At 36.3% G+C, this 20,520-nt stretch overlaps 2 protein-coding genes across 2 annotated transcripts; both read left to right on the top strand.

Annotated features, from left to right (window-relative positions):
* Positions 1 to 1,276: 1,276 nt before the first annotated feature.
* On the top strand, positions 1,277 to 4,011 carry LOC147536895 (uncharacterized). Its single transcript, XM_086640876.1, has one exon. The coding sequence runs from the start codon at positions 1,512 to 1,514 to the stop codon at positions 3,663 to 3,665; it is 2,154 nt and encodes a 717-aa protein (XP_086497002.1). The 5' UTR covers positions 1,277 to 1,511; the 3' UTR covers positions 3,666 to 4,011.
* Positions 4,012 to 15,984: 11,973 nt separating this feature from the next.
* LOC147536894 (Phosphotyrosine protein phosphatases superfamily protein) lies at positions 15,985 to 20,085 on the top strand. Its single transcript, XM_086640904.1, has 8 exons — positions 15,985 to 16,281; positions 16,399 to 16,461; positions 16,615 to 16,853; positions 17,775 to 17,897; positions 18,067 to 18,160; positions 18,573 to 18,655; positions 18,748 to 18,837; positions 19,482 to 20,085. The coding sequence occupies exons 3-8, from the start codon at positions 16,638 to 16,640 to the stop codon at positions 19,878 to 19,880; spliced, it is 1,005 nt and encodes a 334-aa protein (XP_086497030.1). The 5' UTR covers positions 15,985 to 16,281; positions 16,399 to 16,461; positions 16,615 to 16,637; the 3' UTR covers positions 19,881 to 20,085.
* Positions 20,086 to 20,520: the final 435 nt, after the last annotated feature.

The following is a 20,520-nucleotide window of genomic DNA, read 5'->3' as shown; positions in this document are numbered from 1 at the left end:
GTTTACACACTTTTTTTTCTCATGTGAAATCAACTTTCTTACTCAAGGGTCCAAACAAACAGCAGAAAATTGAATTTCTTGAGAAATCAGTTTTCTTACTCATGATTTCTCACTTATCAAACGGACCCTTAATAAAAAATCGATTTTCATACTCGATTTCCTCGTACACACCTTAAAAAAAGTAATTTCCCTCTCGAAATTGTGAATCAACTCTTTTACCAAATCCAAATCGACTTGCCGTCTCATTAAGATCATTTATCCCCGGCACACGTGAAGAAGTTACTAAATGGAGTGCATTTAGTGTGTTAAAATTGAATTCAATATGGACAAGACTACAAGGCACTACCTCAATGATTAAACCTTCGTCTCTCTATTACCTGATTAGTCTATGTGGAACTGCATTCTCAGAGATTGCTTTGTTGTTGTGTTTAAGGTGGTATCATTAGACATACTATCAAGTTCTCTCCATTATACTTCAATTTCAAGATCTCTTTAAAGGAATCTTATGGAAGAACAAAAATCTCTCGTCCTAAAGCAATAGAACTCAAATACTTGGATCCATTTAAAATTTCTTTTAATTTTTGGAGTATGAATCTGCAACTCGATTTATAAATTCAGCAGGAAAATTATTGCTAACAAACTTCGACCTTATCACGAAAATTGCATAATCAACGCAAAATGTTTTCGCCTCCAACATGCGGATTTTATATATTATCATATAACACAGGACTGATTCAGTCTATGAATCTGTCGGATGCTAGTAAAGAGGGTTTCTCACTTAAGATGGACATGGCTAAGACCTAGGATAGAGTAAATTGAGACTTTTTGAAATTAGTCCTCAATGCTACTGGACTATCGAGCCAAATTCTTAGCCTAATCATGTCATGCGTATCTACCACACATTTTTATATCCAGATCAATGGTAGTCTCTCTCGAAACTTTGTGAAGTCTAGAGGGACAGTGAAAATGAGGGTAGGGGTAATGAAATGATGTAATTTGTGTTGCTGCTTTTGCTGATTTTTTGTTATTTTTTGACTTCTTAATTTTTTGTAGTCGATTCGGGCTTCTCCCGCTTATCATTATAAAAAAAAAAAACTTTGTGAAGTCGCAAGGTCTGAGAAAAGGACGTTTTTTGTCACCCTACCTATTCATCTTGATTTTCACGTCTAACAAACACATCTTTAAAAAATTTACTTCCCTCCGGAAATTGTGAATCAGCCCTTCTCCCAAATCCAAATCCAAATCCAAATCCAAATCCATATCCAAATCGAGAGAGAACAAATGTTTGTTTAAGGTAACAAAGACAAGAAGGGAAATAAGGTCATTTGTGTCATTTTACAACGAACTGTAAAAAGCAAGAAATGGAGCAAACTTGAGATCTCTGCTCTCTTTCTCTCTCTCTCTCTACTTTTGCTCTCTCTGTCTCTTTCTTCTACTAGATTTTCATCTTCTTCTCTCTGCAACAAAAACCCAAACTCAAGAAACCAAAAAAAAGGTCACGTTTTCCTTCAATGGCAACAGATAGAGACTCTAATTCCTCCAAACGGTTAATTTCAGAGGTACCATCATCTCCCCCTCCATTAATAACACAAAACCAAGCAAACCCACGTAGGTCTTGCTTAGGTTTCATCTATAAAGCTGTTTTTGTTTCCATTATTTTAATAATCCTTCCACTTTTTCCATCTACTGCTCCTGAATTTGTTAACCAAACTATAAATGATAGAAGTTGGGAACTTGTTCATCTTCTTTTTGTTGGTATTGTTGTTTCTTATGGTCTATTTAGTCATAGAAATGTTGAAACAGAGAAAGAAATTCATTTCAAAAATGATAATACCCAAACTTATATGTCTAGAATTCTTCAAGTTTCTTCAGTTTTTGATGATGATAATCAGATTGAAACCCTTTCTGGGTCTGATGGTAATAATCTTGTTCAAACATGGAGTTCTGAATATTATAGAGGTGAATCAAATGTTTTAGTTGCAGGTCAAAACTCTGAAGAGAGAAATTTCAGTTTACACAATGTTAGTGTTAAACCCTTAGTTTTGCCTGTTAGAAGTTTAAGATCTCAAATTTCAGATCCAGATATTGTTGAATCTAGTAGAGAAGAGGAATTATTTGGATCTTCTGGTTTCTTTAGTAGTTCTGTTTCTTGTAGTAATGTTGATAGAAATGTTAATGGAGAAAATGGGGATTTGGGTTTTGTTCATTTGGATGAGAAATTTAAGGGTAATTTTGTTCTTCCTTCACCTGTGCCTTGGCGGTCCAGATCAGGAAAGATGATTATGATGAATGAACAAGTGAAATCTTTTGTTCCTTCAGTTGAAGAATCTGACTTCAATCAATTTGATTCTGATTCATTTCCAATGTCGAATTATTTGTCATCTCAACCCATTTCTACATTTCCACTTAAAACAACCTCAGTTTCACAAGAATTTCAGTTCAAAAGTGTAAATGACACGACCCCGTTTCGACCTAATTCTACATTTCCGCCTTCATTAGAAACCCCTTCAGTTTCTTCGGAATTTCGATACGAAAATGTGAACGAAACGTTATCCTTTCAACCCAATTCCACATTTCCTCCACTGAAAAACCCTTCAGTTTCAGGAGAATTCCAATACGAAAATGTGAATGAAGCGATATCATTTCCAACCAATTCTACATTTCCTCCACTTAAAATCCCCTCAGTTTCACCAGAATTTCAATTCGAAAATGTCAGTCAGACTGTTTCGTCTGAACACGCTTCAACATTTCCTAACCTTAAAAAACTCTCATGTTCACCAGAATTCCGACATGAAGATGCAAATGGGAAGGAGAAAAAGAAGAAGAAAAAGAAGATTTCCAAGTCGTCTTCTCCTCCAACTCGTGCACTCTCGCCAACTACTAGTCCTACTAGGAATGGGTTTTCAGTAAACAAGGAAAGTGAAAGACAACTGAGAGATCAGAAGGAATTTAACAGGAGCAGTGGAGAGGATTCGGGGCTGAGAGTTTCAAATTCAGAAGCCAAATCTAGATCGATAACATCAAACTCGGAAGGATTTGATCAGGAGAAGGGCATCCACAAAAGGAGTTTCAAAGATCAGAAGGACTTGACGAGAAGAAGTAGAGAGGACTCGGAGTTGCATTTTTCAAATTCAGAAGCAACTCATAAATCAAAGACCCGCATTGAACGTTCATCGAAAGGAAAGTCTGTTAGAACAGTTCGAAAAAGTGAATTAGTTGAAGTAAATATGAAGAATGGAGATAATTTAGATGAAAAAACAGGGAAAAAATCGAAAGGAGTTGAAGAAGTTTTGATGGAGAAAACTAGAAAAAAAGAAGGAAGTTTTAGTTCATTGTCACACAACAACGAAAAACCAAGCCATGAAACTGCCCAACCTTTGCCGAATTTCTCCAAATATCAGAAGAAACATAAGAAGAAGTTGGCTGAGAAGGTGATTCTAGAAACTGAAGAGTACTCCGATAGTGAGGTTGATGAAATTCGGGGAACTTTAGATAGTGAAAAAGCGAAGAACGACGCTATGAGCGATGCAAAATCTGATTCAAATGAGGTTGATAAAAAAGCGGACGAGTTTATAGCAAAATTCAGGGAGCAAATCAGACTTCAGAAGATTGAAACTGCTAAGAGATCATCACATGCAAAACATAGTAGAAATTCATCAAGGTAACTAAATTCAAAGTTACATCTTCCTCTGGAACTCATACAACATGGATTCGAACTTCGATGTTTGGATTCTCTCTATCTCTCTCTCTTGAATCATAACTTGGGTATCTAAATTTTGTTCTTGGAGCTACATTGTGGTAATTAAATCTTATTGATTTACAGTCTTTGTCACCCATAAAACTAGACTAGGAAGTGTTGTTTCTTCATTTTACTTGTAAGTTTGGTTTCAGATTCTCATGGATTCTCATCTTGTAATTGGAAGAAACATCTTTTCAGCAAGTCCTAATTGCTTATTCAGTTGAGAAACCATTGTCATACTAAGAAATTTATGAATATTCTTGCTTCCATTTGACCATTTCATTGAGATGATTTTGTTTACTTGTTTTATGAATAACTTTGGTATATGATTAGAAATGGTATTTGACATGAAAATGGGGCCAACCACAGGAAAGCTAATGTGGACTCCGATTGGTCCGGGTGTTTTTTCTCTCCACATGCTTGGACCAATGAGTACTGCCGGCTACATCAGGCCTATGGAAAGTTCTATTTTGGGGCCGAATAGCGATTTTGATATAATTATGGGGAAAATCTGTCAAAACTCTCAAGACCCATGTTTTTTGGCAAGTTATCTATCTTTTTAGCCTTCAACTCCCTGTGCTGTGTCTGCTCGCATTTGCAGAAAACCTAAACAATAATTGACATGTCTATGAAATATGTATTGTCACTTTGACATAATTTCTCTTATAAATATCTTCCACCGGGCTAATGAAACGGGTTTGGAATTGAGGTATAAATTGGGGCCGACCCGAATGGGTAGTCTTGGGAAGGGAAAAAGGTTGGTAAGAATTGAATTTTGTAAGGTGGTTTAATCAAGAAGAGAGGCACAAAAAGCTTGCCTCGGTTTGCAGTATTTATCACTTTCGGTGGGGACAATACTAAAAAAAGCGTATCAAATTACCAAGGGGCAAAAAAGTTGTGAAACACAAGAATTTTAATAAAAATTAAGTCTGATTTTGGTTTTGAATATTTGAAATGCTAATTTAAACCATTTTCTGAGTCAGTGATGATGAATATCCAACAATAAGTGGTGTTTGTTTGTTTACTTTCCTTTTCAGATAAGAAGTCATTTTCCATCTAAAACAAGAAAAAGAAACAATACCATCTGTCCTTAGTGAATATATGAGTAGATTTTGTATCTAAAATGGATAACAAACACCATAACTAATTTTATATGTGTCATATTTTTGACGCGCGGGAAGGGAATGTGATTCTTGTGATTCAGAATCCATATGGTATGACTAATGTTAAAATTGTGTTTTATGTAATATCGAAACAATTTTTTTATTTAAAACTTAGAGTTTCAACCACCACCGTAGCAGTTTTATCTCTCTCTCTCTCAAAAAACCTTTTGTTTTCTCTAGTTTTTTTCTCTCTTTCTATCTCACTCTCTCAGTTCATCCCAATCGCTTTCATACCGTTTAAAAAGAAGATATTTTTTAGCTGAGATTAAGTATGTCAAAATGGAGTTAATTTTTATAGCTCTCTGCGTAGGGGGTATTTTGATGGAGTGAAGCTTATTGAGTGAAGAGAGAAAGAGAGCTTTGCTTCTTGTTCGTTTCAATTTTAGTGTATCATGTTACTATTTCATATATACAAATTTGAATAGATAATACTGATTAAAATATATAACAAAGTAGACGTGTAATTTATGTAGTTTGAGAAAGGATATAACAAAACTTTTACAAAATATTACATTTCTATTCGTGTACGAACAAACGACAAGCTAGAAATCTATTAGAAATCGGGTTCTTGTTCCTAGTAAAACCAAACATCAAATTAATATAATCTGATTCACATTACATACTCAGCCTCCTAACATGGCCTATAATTTGTTTAGGGTTTGGCCCCTAGTTTATGAGTAGTTTTTTGCCTAGCCTCCTAGTTTAGGCCAGATACCCGGATGACCCCCATTTTGATTTTCTATTAATTGACTATTCATTAAATGTTATATTTTCTTAAAATTTCAAAAACAACCTTGTTATAGTTTTTTTTCTAATATTTAAATTGTTTTTCACTCAATGGTGGATTAAAACATAGTATTTTTCAAACATAAGTTTGCACCACACTGAAATCGTCATCTTTTTATCGTTTTAGCAATTTCTTAGGGATGTGTGGGACTTATTTTGGATCCTTGGTAAAATATTAGACGACAATATCTTTATCGATTTAAGAACTTTTATTGTCCATTAATCAAAAGGTAACATGAGGTCGGCATGAGTTTTCTTAGACGCCTTGAACTCTATCATGATTTAAAGGCCAACAGAAGGGTGAATTGGAGTTAGCTCTTCAACTTGGTCCCTAGAACGAGTGATTTGTAGAAACTAGCTCTACACCTTGACCTCTGATCTGCCTGAGTGAAATCTCGATTACACAGAAAGCCAAATAGCACTAAATCGAGAAGATACAATCATACGACTGAAGGATATGTCCTTGCGGTCCGGAGGAATGTCCTTCCTAAGAAGTGTCCTTCGACCAAGATGACAATGCGTACGATTTGGCTCATAGCATAATGATGACCTTATACAAAAGATCATCTAGTCCGGTCGAATTAGGGATCGTAATGCTTAGCTAGAAGTCGCTTTCGATCGACGAATCACTTCGGTAATCCGCAACTAACATAGACCGGATCTTACAACGGGTTACACCGAAGAGTGGTGATTTGAAACAGAGAGAATTGACTAGCGGGAGCTTTGGCAATAGATGGATTAGATCAAGTCGGAAAGGCATTAAAATATAGATAGATCCAGGCCCGAAAGGGAGACCCGGAAAGGCTACAAAGGGTCGGTCATGTGATGGCCGGCCAAGAGCAATGGGCCGGGCATGTGAGTGGGCGGCTAGGGTGAGTGGGCGGGCCAGGCCAAGCCCATTAATGGGTTACTCTGGCCGGCCACCTTAAAGAAACCCTAATTACTCTGAAATGGGGATTTCAGAGTAATGACTTTTCTGTGGTCCATATTGAATCCTAGTTTGAGTACAACTCCTAATTTAGGTTTCTATATAAGGACCAAGTAGAGAACAAAAAAGGTGTGGAATTTTCTCAAGAGAAAATCACTCTTCCAACCATCTAGTGGAGAGAACGATTTTAGAGAAAAGTCTCCTGGTTTATCTACCTAGTCAAGAAGAAGGAGTTCTTCATCTCAAGCTTCAAGAAGGTTCTAGCTGACTTAAAGAAGGAAGATCAAGTCAACCAACTCAGTGTCTCAAGTAGAGGAGCTACATTTGAAGCTCTTATCTTTCGAATACTGGTCGGAATTTAGTTCGAGGGAAAGCGAATAACGTATTCTTCTTCTCGTTCTAGATAACCTAGTGTTAAACATATGATATTTGAGTTCCGCTAACAACACTAGGGAGATACCATAAACCAACAACGACCATGATCAGAAAGATTCCGTTAAAGACCTTATCACGCAGTCTTTATTAAGATGGTGATTTAACACCTCTATACAAACCTATATAAACAACAGTGAACTGACTTGACCGTCAAAGTGTCTTTGCGAGTACCCCTTATCAAGTCATCAACGACAAGGAGGAACAATTAAATCGAAGATAACAATGACGATTTTCAGGAAGTTGCTTTCCGACATCATCACCAACGAGTCACTTTTTTTAAATGTATTTCAACTATCTTCCAGCTATCCCTGTCTCTAGGTCCCCCTTTTTTTTTATTCATGCGACGAGGAGAGAGGAAGAAGATAGAGAGAAAGTAACCTATATTAGTTTATTTTACTTGAGTGTCAAACGATTGATCGAGGCAGTTACACACTCCTAAAATGATGCTATAAGGTTAAACGCAAAGGTAGAACATGTTTGACATGGTAAATAATATAAGGTAATTTGTTCGTGTTCTACAAGAAAAAATTTCACCTAATCGTTATAAGGATTTATGATTGTTTTTCACTCACAATGGTGTATCAAAACATACTACTACTCAAATATTAGTTTGATTTGTACGAATTTTATTTATATATACTCGGAGAAAAAAGTACACAACGAGAATAGTCATTTAGATTCATCTGAAATTAAAAGAAATTATTTAACTTGGAATGATGTATAAAAATGATAATTTGTGTGCTTTACATTGGGAAAGGGTCTTAAACAAAATATTGATAGAGTTATGCAATAATTATAGAGGTATGATTCATTGAGCTCGAGCTCATACCGTAGAGGTGTGAGCTCGAGCTCCTAATTGTTGATTTGGAAGAGTCTCTTCCAAACGTGAGTTAACAGATCCTCCATTTTCTCCTTAAATTAAGGGTCATTTATTCTGACACAGAAATAATCCTTTAAAACCTAGTAAATTACAAATATGTCATCCAACCAAAGTAACTACAGAAATTTTTTGTATTCTCCCGTCAAGTGACTACGTCCTTACAACAACAAGAAAAAGTGACCACGTCCCAAATAATATCCGCCCACTTTATTTATCCCATTAATAATTAAAAGTATTAATTATAGAGATATTTAATTATGCTCTCAGAGAAATTTATTTATTTTCAAACAATCCTATATACAAGAATTTTTACTTTTATAGACCTAGTTTAATGTCCAAAATTCTCAATATTTCAAATATTATTTTTTCTTCTCATTTTGGTTGAAAATAATTTTTTAATCCAACATAAAAGTAAATTAAGGGGCTTTTAATACAAGCAGCGACTTTGAGATGTAAAGGAAAATCTCTGAACTTTAAAATTTAGTAATTCAATATTGACATAGGGACATATTTATCTGTTAGCCCAAAGACTTACTTGAATAAAAATCACCCTCGACTCTTCATCAACTCTCTCCCCCTGAAGAACTTCCGACCACTACCGTCATCATTTCCGACCACCAACCATTTCGAACACTCCCTCTCACTATCTCTCTTTTGCTGTTTCTCACGATTTCTCTCTCTCTTTCTCTTGCTCTCTATCTGTCTCAACCAAAAAGAGAAAGAAAATATATAATTAAACTTTTGGACACTAAGCTCGTGAGGTGATAGTAACTTATTTTTTTTTGTAATATAAAATTATATTTTGAAATATCTTAGAAGAAATAAATATAAATAAAATCATAACTAAATATCTCCATAATGAATATTTTTTAATTATTGGTCGGGCAAATAAATTAGGCTTAGATTATTTTGGGATGAGGTCACTCTTTATTTGTTGTAAGAGCAAGTCCAGCCCCAGCCGGCTGAGGCCATAATTTTGAAATTATGGCCTCAGCCACCCGCTCCAAGCCCAGCCGCTTGGAGCGGAGGTTGGGGCTCTTCCTTCAGTCGCCCCTAACATTAGGGGCGACTGAAGGGGGTCCCCATGTGACCGTTGGGGACCCCAACGGTCACATTGGGGACAGATCTGGCCGTTGGTTTATCCAACGGCTAAGTCTACCTTTTTTTTTTTTTAAAAAATAAATAAACTAAAAACATTAAATAATTAAAATAACATTTAAAAAAAGCTAAAAAATAACAAAAATAAAAACAACTTTTAATAATGAAATTATATTAATACAAACCGACTTTTGCATTAATAATCCGACGATCCAAAACACAAAACTAATAATCCGACGATAGAAAACACATTACTAATAATCCGACGATAGAAAACACATTACTAATAATCCAACGACCAAAAGTTATTCATTGTCATCGTTTGATCTCGTATTCCATAAGTGTTCGATAAGATCTGCCTTCAATCGAGAATGAGTATCTTGGCTTCTAATTCGACCTACACGTGGAAGCACTTTGTCCGATAAGTCTTCTCCACGCTCTATCGGACCCATTTCACATCCCTCAATATTGGTTGTAGCATTTGGACCTTCGTCTTCAACAATCATGTTATGCATTATGATACATGCCTTCATAATGTCACTCATGGTCTTTACGTCCCACCAACGTGACGGTCCCCGAATAATTCCCCAACGAGCTTGCAGTACACCAAAAGCTCGTTCAACGTCTTTTCGAACCGACTCTTGTCTTTTGGCATAATATGCTTCTTTTGGACCATGTGGATTAGCAATAGTTTTAACTAAAGTACCCCATGGAGGGTATATCCCATCAGCAAGATAATAACCCATATTATATTGTGTGTCATTAACTACATAATTAATTGGGGGACTCTCATTGCTTAACAGTTGATCAAAAACCGGTGAACGTTCAAGAACATTGATGTCATTGTAGGATCCGGGCATCCAAAAAATGCATGCCATATATGGAGGTCTGACGATGCAACTGCTTCTAGGATGATAGTTGGGGCTTTGACATGGCCAGTGTAGGATTCGTGCCATGAGGCGGGACATTTACTCCATTCCCAATGCATACAATCAATACTCCCTAGCATTCCAGGAAATCCTTGCGATTCACCAAGTGCTAGGAGTCTAGATATATCTAACTCATTCGGATCTCTCAAGTATCTAGGGCCGAACACATGGATGACTCCGATTAGAAATTCTCTTAAAGATTCAATGACAGTAGACTTACCAATCCGACAATATTCGTCTTGTGAGTCGGCCGCACATCCATATGCAAGCATCCTCATTACAGCTGTTATTTTTTTGATGAGGTGAGCATCCCTTTTGCCCAAATGCATCAACTCTTTCAGTAAATCTGGGGTTGTACCCCCCAACAGCATTGAGAATACGCAAAAATAAACCACGATTCATCCTGTAGCGTTTGCGAAACAATGTGTCATCATAAGTTCGAGTTTCATTGAAATAGTCTCTCATGATGTTTTCATGACCGAGTTGTCTATTACGATCTATAGTTTGGCGACCAATAACAGAACCAACATGACGATAACGTTTTCGTGTAGTGTTATTTTCCATTTCTTCTAACATTCTACGATCATCGTCATCTCTTTGTCGAGCCCATTCATCTTCTTCAAACATCAACATTAATAAAGTAAAATTGGAATTCATGGGATTCAAAGGATTAATGAGATTCATAATATTCATAGGATCCATGGTAGAGAAAGAAGAAGATGAAGTTTGATGAGAAAGAAGAAGATGAAGTTTGTAGAGAAAGAAGAAGATGAAGTTTGATGAGTTTGTAGAGAAAGGGAGATGTATTTATAGAGAAATATGAGATATTTAATATGGTGGTTGGATAGTTAATAATATTTAATATGGTAGAAAAGAGGGAAATTCAAATTTCAAATTCAAATTTTCGGCCTCAAGAGAGGCTGGGGCTGGAGCTGAATTTTAGAGGCTGAGCTGAGGCCAATAATTTTAGGTGAAAAAGTGATTTTTTCGGCCTAAGACAGGCTGGGATTGGACTTGCTCTAAGGATGTAGTCTGTTTGATGGGAGTACACAAAAAATTTCTATGGTTATTTTGATTAGATGGCAGATTTGTAATTAAGTAGGTATTAAGAGTTTATTATGTATTGGATTAAATGACCCTTAATTTGAGGAGAAATAGGAGGATCCATTATCCCACGTGTGGAGGAGACTCTTCAAAATCGCCAGTGAAGAGCTCGAGCTCATACCTCCCCGTATGAGCTCGAGCTCAATGAATCAGATCCCATAATTATATAGTTTTTCATCTACACCCTTAAGTCCTAGACAATACATTCTATTTATTGATGCTCCATATTAACGTATATACGTAGTTTATAAACAAAAGATCTATTTATATGAATTTTCCAATAAAATAGATATCAAGGTCTCTTATCAGATGTAAGATAATCTATTGGATATAGATATTGTTGTATTTACGTTCGATCCTATAATTTGTTGTCTACATCTTTCTTTCTTTCTTTGACATTGGACTCGTTAATTACATGCTATAAATCACGGCTAAACTGCTTCTATCAAAGTCTGATCCCAAGACCTTATGGGATTGAATGTCCACCCACTACCCCAAAGGGTGATGGATTTCTACATCCTTTTGAGCTCTTAACTATATGTTTTATTGATGGGCCACTGAGTCGACTGATTTAGGGGGTGTTTTTCATCTTGAACTTTTATTGAAACTACAAAGTCCTTACAAATTTGAAGCTTAGCGTTATTGATTGAGAACTTTTTATGAAAGCCTTGAATTTTAGCGGTATTGATACAGATTTTGTGAACGTTAAAATTCAACATTATTGGTTCAGAACTCTTTTAAAAAACTTCTAGGTGATATCTTATTCGTTTTATATGAGGAATCTAGGACTTTGGGCCGCAAATCAGGTCCAAGAACTTTGGAAAGCTTTTGAACACTATTTTACTCACAAATTTTCTCATTACTAATTTCAAATTTCCATTTTGAAGTTGTGAAATATTTGTACGGTGATTTGAACAACAAATTTTTAGGGGTAGAAACAACACAAATCCTTCTTGTATCTCACTCTCATAATGGTCATCCTTCTCTACTTAAAGAAAAGAACAAATATCTTGGTTTTGGGTCTTAAAGAAATGTAATTTTTCTTTGAGTTAGCTTCCTTTATGGCCCCCTTTTTTTTGTAAATTCAAATATGGTCCCCTTTTCTTAACACCGTCAGTCAACTTTTACAGTTAATCTTTTTGTTTCCTTATTTACCCTTCTTATAACAATGATTTCAAAATTCAAAATTGACCCCCTTCTATATTTTGGGTCAATTTCTAACAAATTATAACTACTTTAGAAGAAAGAAGGGGGCCAAAATAGAATACATGTAAAAAAAAAATTAAAAAACACCTCATCTCTCCCTCTTTCTCCTCCATCTCATAACCTCTCTCCTCCACACCATGTATCTCGCCACCTCATCATCTTCTCCGATGAAGGTCGCCGACCGGCCAAATTTTCCGACGACCTTCAAATTTTTATTTTTTTTCTCTCTACTCTCTTTCTCTTTAATCTCTCTAACTACTCTCTCTCTCTCTCTCTCTCTCTCTCTCTCTCATCTCACTATAATTCCGGTGAAGGGGAGGAGCCCCTTCGCCGAAATAACTAGACCTTGAAGGTCTGGTTAATAACCAGACCGAGATCTGGCTTCAACCAGATGAGGTATTCAAGATTAGCTAGTTTCCGGACATGGGGAAATTCCTGAAATTCCTGATCAGTAAATCTGTTCTGAGCTAGATTAAGGTATTCGAGATTCTTAGCTTCATTGTTCAAATAATGAAAAAATTCACCACTAACTTGATTCTCGGAAACGTCGAGAAATATCAAACCAGACCTTGAAGGTCTGGTTTCACCTTGAACAATGAAGGTGAATTAAAATGTACCTGAGATATGTGACCTTGAAATTGATTTCTGCTAAGATCAATGACTTCCAATGGATCCTGGAAGACACCCATTAAAGAACCCTGAAACGAATTCCCCGATATGTTAAGATAAGTGATGGATTTGAGCCCAACAAAGTCTGAAGATCTGCCATGAATATCATTTTCAGAAAGGTCCAAGCTTTTCAGCTTAGGAAATGCAGTACCAAAACCATCTGGAATAGACCCATTAATTTGATTCATTGAAAGATCAACATATACAAGATTTTCACACTTCAGAATTCCAGATCTCGATCTGGTTATTAGCCAGATCTCGGTCTGGTTTGATACCAGACCTTCAAGGTCTGGTTATTCCGGCGAAGGGGCTCCTCCCCTTCGCCGGAATTAGAGAGAAACTAGAGAGAGAGAGAGAGAGAGAGAGAGAAAGAGAAATTATAGTGAGAGAGATTAATTAGAGAGAGAAATTATAGTGAGATGGGAGAGAGAGAGAGACATGAGAGAGAGATAAATTAGAGAGAGAGAGGGTAGTTAGAGAGATTAAAGAGAAAGAGAGTAGAGAGATAAAAAAAAAAAAAATTTGGTAGGTCGCCGGAAAATTTGGCCGGCCGGCGACCTTCATCGGAGAAGATGATGAGGTGGCGAGATACATGGTGTGGAGGAGAGAGGTTATGAGATGGAGGAGAGAGAGGGAGAGATGAGGTGTTTTTTTAATTTTTTTCACATGTATTCTATTTTGGCCCCTTCTTTCTTCTAAAGTAGTTATAATTTGTTGGAAATTGACCCAAAATATAGAAGGGGGTCAATTTTGAATTTTGAAATCATTGTTATAAGAAGGGTAAATAAGGAAACAAAAAGATTAACTGTAAAAGTTGACTGACGGTGTTAAGAAAAGGGAGCCATATTTGAATTTACGAAAAAAAGGGGGTCATAAAGGAAGCTGGTCACAAAGTAGGGGGCCATATAGGAATTAACTCTTTTTCTTTTAATCTCAACTAATGGCTTGAACAACTTAAATTTGAAATTGATCCATTTAAATTATAACTGACGTTATTAGAGTGTCAAAGTTCCTAAAGTGTTGTGGAGTTTTAAAATTTTAGAACTTGAAAGTTGTAGACCTTATACAAATTTCCAAACTGTGAAGTTTCGATAAAAAATTCTTAACTAGTTATATTGGGATTCACATTTCCACGGTGTTCCCAATATAACTAGAAACTTTGTATCCTGTCAATTTATTTTAGTCGCGACTTTGGAGAATAAAAAGATTCTCCGGGGAATAAGGGATTAGTCAATAAAAGTTGATTTAGAGGGCATATTCTTCTTTTAATCCAAAAATTGACTTCATCGTACATTGCCCCCTAATCTTCATCTTCTCTCTCGTCCTCTCTCTCTCTCACCATCTCTTTCACTCTCACTGACTATCTCTCTGTCGTTCTCACTCTAGATATTTCTCTCCCTTTCATTGTAGATCACTCTCATCTCTCTCGTCGTATACATATCTCTATGTAGATTAGTGTTTTTCTCTCGCAGTCTTTATCTCTCTTTCTCGCAACCTCTATCGCGTTCTCTCTATCTTGCAGTATGTATAGATCTCTCTATGGAGATCACAGAGTTCGTAGCCACGAAACTTTTTGCAGCCACGAAATGTTTTGCAGCCACGAAACGTTTTATGTCCACGAAATGGTCACTGTCACAAAACGTTTTGTGTCCACAAAATGGTCACTGTCACAAAACGTTTTGTGTCCACGAAATATTTCGTGGCCACGAAATACTCGAACTTTTTCGCCAAAAACCCTCCTCGAGATCTGGTTCTGGCGGAGGGAACACTTCCCTTCGCCGGATCAGTCTATGTGTGTAAGAGAGAGAGAAAACAATGAGAGATCGATCAAGAAACAATGAAAGATTGAGAGATAAACAGTAAGAGATCGAGAGATATAGATAGAGAGAGCAATAGAGAGAGATAGGGAGAGCAATAGAGAGAAGTAGTGAGAGAGACCGACATTGAGGGTAACAATAAGTGAGAGAGGATAAGAAAGGAGAGAGAAGAGGAGGCAATGTCGCAATGTTAGTCAAAATGGTGGTAGTAGGAAATTGTGGTGGTGATGGTGATAGAGAAGATGAAAATTAGGATACAATGTTTGATTAAGTTAATTTTTGAGTTAAAAAATAATATTCCTCCGATAATGTATAGAAAAATATAGATTTTCGAGAATTATTCTCGAACACTATTCTTTATGCCTCAAAAGGGCGGACTTTATTTTTTGCCTGTATACTTCTAATATGAATGAGTGATTGGTACTTGCTTGTTTCAAGAAAAAGAGAGGCCCGCGCTTAGTAAAAAAGGGGCAGGGGTAAATATGTAATTGACGTTGACTGCAGTAACGTTTGTTTGTTTTCCAATCCCACGCATTTCCATTTTGGGAGATTTTAAAAGGCCTCCCCGTTTTTGTTAAAAGGCCTCCCCATGATTTCGTTGACTTAGTAAAAAACCTTTGACTTAGCTTGGTTAAAGGGCCCCCCTCTTTGAATGGGTGCAAAAAACCTCCTTTAAAGGTGTATTTCACCCACATCATTTGACCACGCCACATCATCATCTTCTCCGGCAGAGTCGCCGGCCGGCCAAACTTCCGGCCGGCGACCTTCAAAAATTTTTTTTTTTTTTTATTCTCTCTCTCTCTCTAAAAACCAAAATTTTTTTTTTTTTTTTTTAAACTCTCTCTCTCTCTACAGATCTAGAGAGAGAGAGAGTTTAAAAAAAAAAAAAAAAAATTTTTTTTTTTTAGAGAGAGAGAGAGAATAAAAAAAAAAAATTTTGAAGGTCGCCGGCCGGAAGTTTGGCCGGCCGGCGACCCTGCCGGAGAAGGTGATGATGTGGCGTGGTCAACATCACCGGTCTTGGGTTAAGTTTGATCTAACGGCGTTAACTTTGCCGTTAGGTCAAATATTGATGAAGGAGGTGCTCTTTTGTAGAGGGGGCCCTATAACCAAATGAGTTATAATGAGGGGCGCTTTTAGCGGGGAGGCCTTTTAACAAAAACGGGGGGCCTTTTAAAATTTCCCTTCCATTTTTACGTTTTTATTCTTTTTTTTTCATCTTCAAAGATTATCACAACAGTAAGTATATTATACTTTATTTTTTTAGAAAGAGAGATTTGCGAGTCTTCAAGAGCGTTGAAGAGAGAGAAACTTATTTAGGGGAAAAACCCTTTTCATTCCACGATTGATAGAGAGTATACTACACATTAGGAATCGCTTCTTGATGAGGAATCCTCTTTTTCATCTCCGTATCGAATTTCTCGTTCAATTGGTGTAGATCTGGTTTAATTTGGTGATCTATTGATACCCTTTTCAATTCAATCTCTTCTGAGTGGTTCGATTATCGTTCTTTTGTTGATTTATGAGGTATTTATTACTGATTATGTGTTTTATTTTCACTCTTGATCATTTTAGCTTTTTGGATTTTGAAATTGATTATAGAATCAGTTATAACTTTTGTATTTTGGGGTTTTGTTTGTGCAGAGTTGGGAGAAATTGGGGTTTCGTTGATTGATTGGGATTTTTGTAAGATCAAAGCAGTTAAAGGTTTGAATTTTAATTTACTTGTAAAATTCGGTTTATGATGTACTATAGGGTATGAGAAAAGAGGGAGGAAATTAGGGTAAATGAATTTAGGTCAGTTGAAGGGATAAAATTTGTTCTATTGGGGTGATTTTGTTTGAGTTTGTTTCTATAAAGTTGGTGAGTTTTCAGTCTGAAGCATGCATCTCGAGGAATTGAAGGAGGAGGGTCAGTTGGAAATTGGAGATGAAAATGAGTTGGTTGCAGATGTTCAAAGCAAAGAGGTTGTCGTTTCGAATGCGAAAAGGGTTGTTATCTTAGTTGGGGCACGTTTTCTTTTCTACCCAACTCTTCTGTATAATGTTATCAGGAACAAAATTCAGACCGAATTCCGTTGGTGGGATCGGGTTGCCGAGGTAACAATCTTTTGTGTTGCATTTTTATGAACTCTACTTTTGCATTAGGTTAACTATAAAAGCATTGAATTGGTAATGTATCTTTTTCTTCCAAAATTATTGAATTGGTAATGTTAATGACTAATGAAACCGAAATGTTAGGGGTCAAATATGTTTGAGCTCGCGTGACACCCAAATAATATAATGATATAGAAAAGATATATCGAAAGGCCAACTAGCTTTTCGTCTATCGGAGGGGTATAATGCATAGATATTGGTATTAAATTCTGGACCACAAAATTTTGATCTTGAGTGGTATATAGTTAACGTTTTTGAATCAACAGAGTTGTACTTATTTTCTTATTTTTTAATTGTCCACCATATCACTCTTATGAATATCAAGAGCTGGTCAATCATTTGAAGGAAGAACATAATTCAAACCTGAATTTTTAACCACCTATTTTGTCCAGTAAAATGCTGACAACAGGCTGAATGTGTATCAATTGGTTTAATTGCGGATCTAAACTTAATATCTTTTCTTTTGTGAAAATTCTTCATATTTATGTATAGAAAGTCTGTTTTGAGCTGATGTGTTTTGAAAAGTGAAAAACATACCCTTTCATATACTAGTTAACCACACTCACACATTTGAGTCTCGAGTTTGCTCTAGGAGTGCTATTCTAAAAGGAGAACCATCTGCTATCCGCTTAATAATTTAATATAACATGTATTGGGCTGGAGAGGAATTGGTGGTTGTTTACCACTATTTATCCTGGGACCGGGTCTTCAATTTTATTTCTTGTGTTTGTCTCTAACAGGATAAAGAAACTTTCATGGTCAATGAGACTGGATGTTCTTATACTTTGTTGTCTCATTTTCTTTAAACAAGAGAAAATTCTCTTTGGACATTTTTAAGTTAGATACTAATACATTCTTCTTCAGTTTATATTGTTAGGTGCAGTTCCGTTTCCCACTGATGTGCCTTGCTTGAAACAACTCGGTGTTCATGGAGTGATCACATTGAATGAGCCATATGAAACTTTGGTTCCCACGTCTCTGTATCATGTGAGTACTTTGACTGTTGCTTTACTTCCTTTATTTCAGTTTGGTTCTTGAGTCATACTTGTTGACTTTTTTATTTTTCAGTTAGTTTCTTAATTAATGTTTTTGGGTCCTCGTCACTACTAATGTATTCCTTCAACTAATCGTTTTGTTGTCATCTATTTACTGACAGGCTTATGATATCGAGCATTTGGTGCTTGCCACCAGAGATTACCTTTTTGCTCCATCGTATTCAAACATATGCCAAGCTGTGGAGTTCATTTATAGTGAGTAATAACTGCCTCAACTTGTTCACCTGAAATTAATCCATTTCCTATTTCCATCATATTTTCTCTTTATGACGTTCACTAAGAACAGGTGTCCGAGCGTTTTTTTGGCTGGTAGACTAGGAGGCTCCAACACCTAGCTCCAACTCTCTTCCCTCGAAAACTGACTACGTCAGATAAACCTGATGTTAGTACTTAGTAGAATTACTTCTTGCTTCACGATTTTACAACAGGAGACATCTTTAAGCTTACATCTTTGAATTGTGCCATTTCATTTCCCCAAGTATAAAATAATTCCACATGTGGTACTTTGGCCAATTACAAGAAAGTGACAAAAGTTCTGTTTTTTTTTTTGATATATTTCTTGTGGATTTTTAGCTCTAATTGGATTTCTCATTTTCCTATTGTGAAGAGAATGCATCAAGTGGAAGGACTACATATGTCCACTGTAAAGCTGGTCGTGGTCGAAGTACAACCATTGTCTTGTGTTATCTGGTCTACTTCTATGCTCGACAAAATTGATACTGTTACCTACTGAATACATCAAACTGAAAAGCTGATGAATTTGTATTCACTGTTTTATCCAGGTTCAGCACAGGCAAATGACGCCTGAAGCTGCATATAATTATGTGAAGTCAATTAGGCCGAGGGTTCGCCTAGCATCTTCTCAGTGGCGGGTACTTTCTAGTTTAACCTTAAACAACGTATTTTATCCATGTTTCCCCTCTTAAAGATTTTCGATGGTTGTGGATATTTATATAAAATGGAAAATCAATAGGAAGGATAATGTGTGTTTCAGAAAAAAAGAAGGGTAAATGTGGTTTTCAACTATTAAGACCCGAAAAATAGGCATAAGATTCCACACTATTTACGCGAATTCAGATTAATCATAGAAATGATTTTATCTTGGACAGTTGTGGTTTTTTTTTTTTTTAACTTATGGATAGATAGTTATATCACTTTTATTTTATACATCTGCTAATTCCCCTTCTAAAACTGCCCCCCCAAAACTCTCATATCATGGCATCGAGTAATATATACGAATGTACTACGGTTTCGATGAACACTGGGGACCTCCTGTAAGGGTCTTGACTTAAAATATTTTAACTCCCAGAACCTGTTTCTCTTAACCTCATTCTAGACCTAAACAGTAGAAGTGGGCTGATTCGCTTTAAGTATTTTCATGAAATGGAAAAGGTCTCAGGGTTTAAGGTGGAAATAACTATTTCCGAAAACAAATTTTGCATGTGGTTTAATATTAGTGTTCAATTCTAACCGTTGTTGTTGGTGTTCTTTTTTATATTCTTTTCTGCTCTCGCAGGCCGTTCAAGAATTCTACCTGCTCAAAATGAAGAGAACTAAGATCCCCAGCAACATGAGTGTTCTTATTTCAAGAACTCCATTTTTCCCTTCCACGACTGTTTCAGAAGTTGCCATCTTTGATGAAAGTTCAGTTGTAGTGGTAACCGAGTCAGATCTTGATGGATATGATGTGAATTCCTCTGAACATGGAAGTGTAGGAAATGAGATATGGGCAGAATTGAGCTTGGTGTACAGGGTTCAATTTGCTGGTCAGGCAGCACTTGCAAGACTATCGTGTTTACGACTTCGGTGCCTCGCACGAGAGAAGGCGTTGGTTGAAAATTTGAGCAGAGAGAGCAGTTGTTCTAGTGGTGCTGATAAGTTGGGTGGTCTTGGTGTAGATATCCATGTCTACTGAGTGCTTAATGCTTAGTGGTGAATCGGTAGAAAGAATGGTGATGTTGTTACTGACAGGAAAACAGAACAAGAGTAAATGGTCTTTTTTCCTTTCTCTTCTTTTGAATATTAATCGAAGAACATATCAGAGTTCTGAGACTGAAGTGGTCTCTGTAGTGGTGTATATATTTCAAACTTCTGGTAAATAAAATTCTGCTGTCTACGTACTTTTTCTCTTATTTTATGAAGGGAATATTGTCTTATAAGAGGGAAAGGGAAGTGCTCATGGCATATAACTTTTTTATGTTTATGTGGCACACATGGATAAAGGGGCACTAGTTAAATTGAGACTTGCACACTCTCTCTACGGCTTCCACACGCGGTTGGACTTCGGCTATTAGGGTGCTCGGCTTTTTACAAGCTCTTATGCCTTAAACTCAATAAAATGAGAAGTATGCGCAAAATGAGGTTGTAAAGTTGTTTCTCAACTGGTGCTAACTTTTGTGTCTTTTTTCTTTTGAGAAATCGATTCGATCTACGTTTAGTCGTTACAAGGCATTGATACATCACTAAGATGTCATGAGCACGATAATTGTCTAAGTTAAACCAATAATTAAAGAGGCTTCAATTCTCCAATATCTATTTTATTTTACATGGGATAA

This window comes from Eschscholzia californica, unplaced genomic scaffold (assembly GCF_041429995.1).
Source record: "Eschscholzia californica isolate CP2 unplaced genomic scaffold, dmEscCali1.0.p SCAF_5, whole genome shotgun sequence".
Lineage (NCBI taxonomy): Eukaryota > Viridiplantae > Streptophyta > Magnoliopsida > Ranunculales > Papaveraceae > Eschscholzia > Eschscholzia californica.
Note: the sequence above shows the minus strand (reverse complement) of the source record. Positions and strands in the feature narration are given on the sequence as shown.

Bases quoted from the DNA above. Each gene is read 5' to 3' on its own strand.
- LOC147536894 (XM_086640904.1), top strand. From the start codon at position 16,638: ATGCATCTCGAGGAATTGAAGGAGGAGGGTCAGTTGGAAATTGGAGAT. The intron at 17,898-18,066 runs GTGAGTACTTTG...ATTTACTGACAG, and splicing joins TTCCCACGTCTCTGTATCAT to GCTTATGATATCGAGCATTT. The intron at 18,161-18,572 runs GTGAGTAATAAC...CCTATTGTGAAG, and splicing joins AGCTGTGGAGTTCATTTATA to AGAATGCATCAAGTGGAAGG.
- LOC147536895 (XM_086640876.1), top strand. From the start codon at position 1,512: ATGGCAACAGATAGAGACTCTAATTCCTCCAAACGGTTAATTTCAGAG.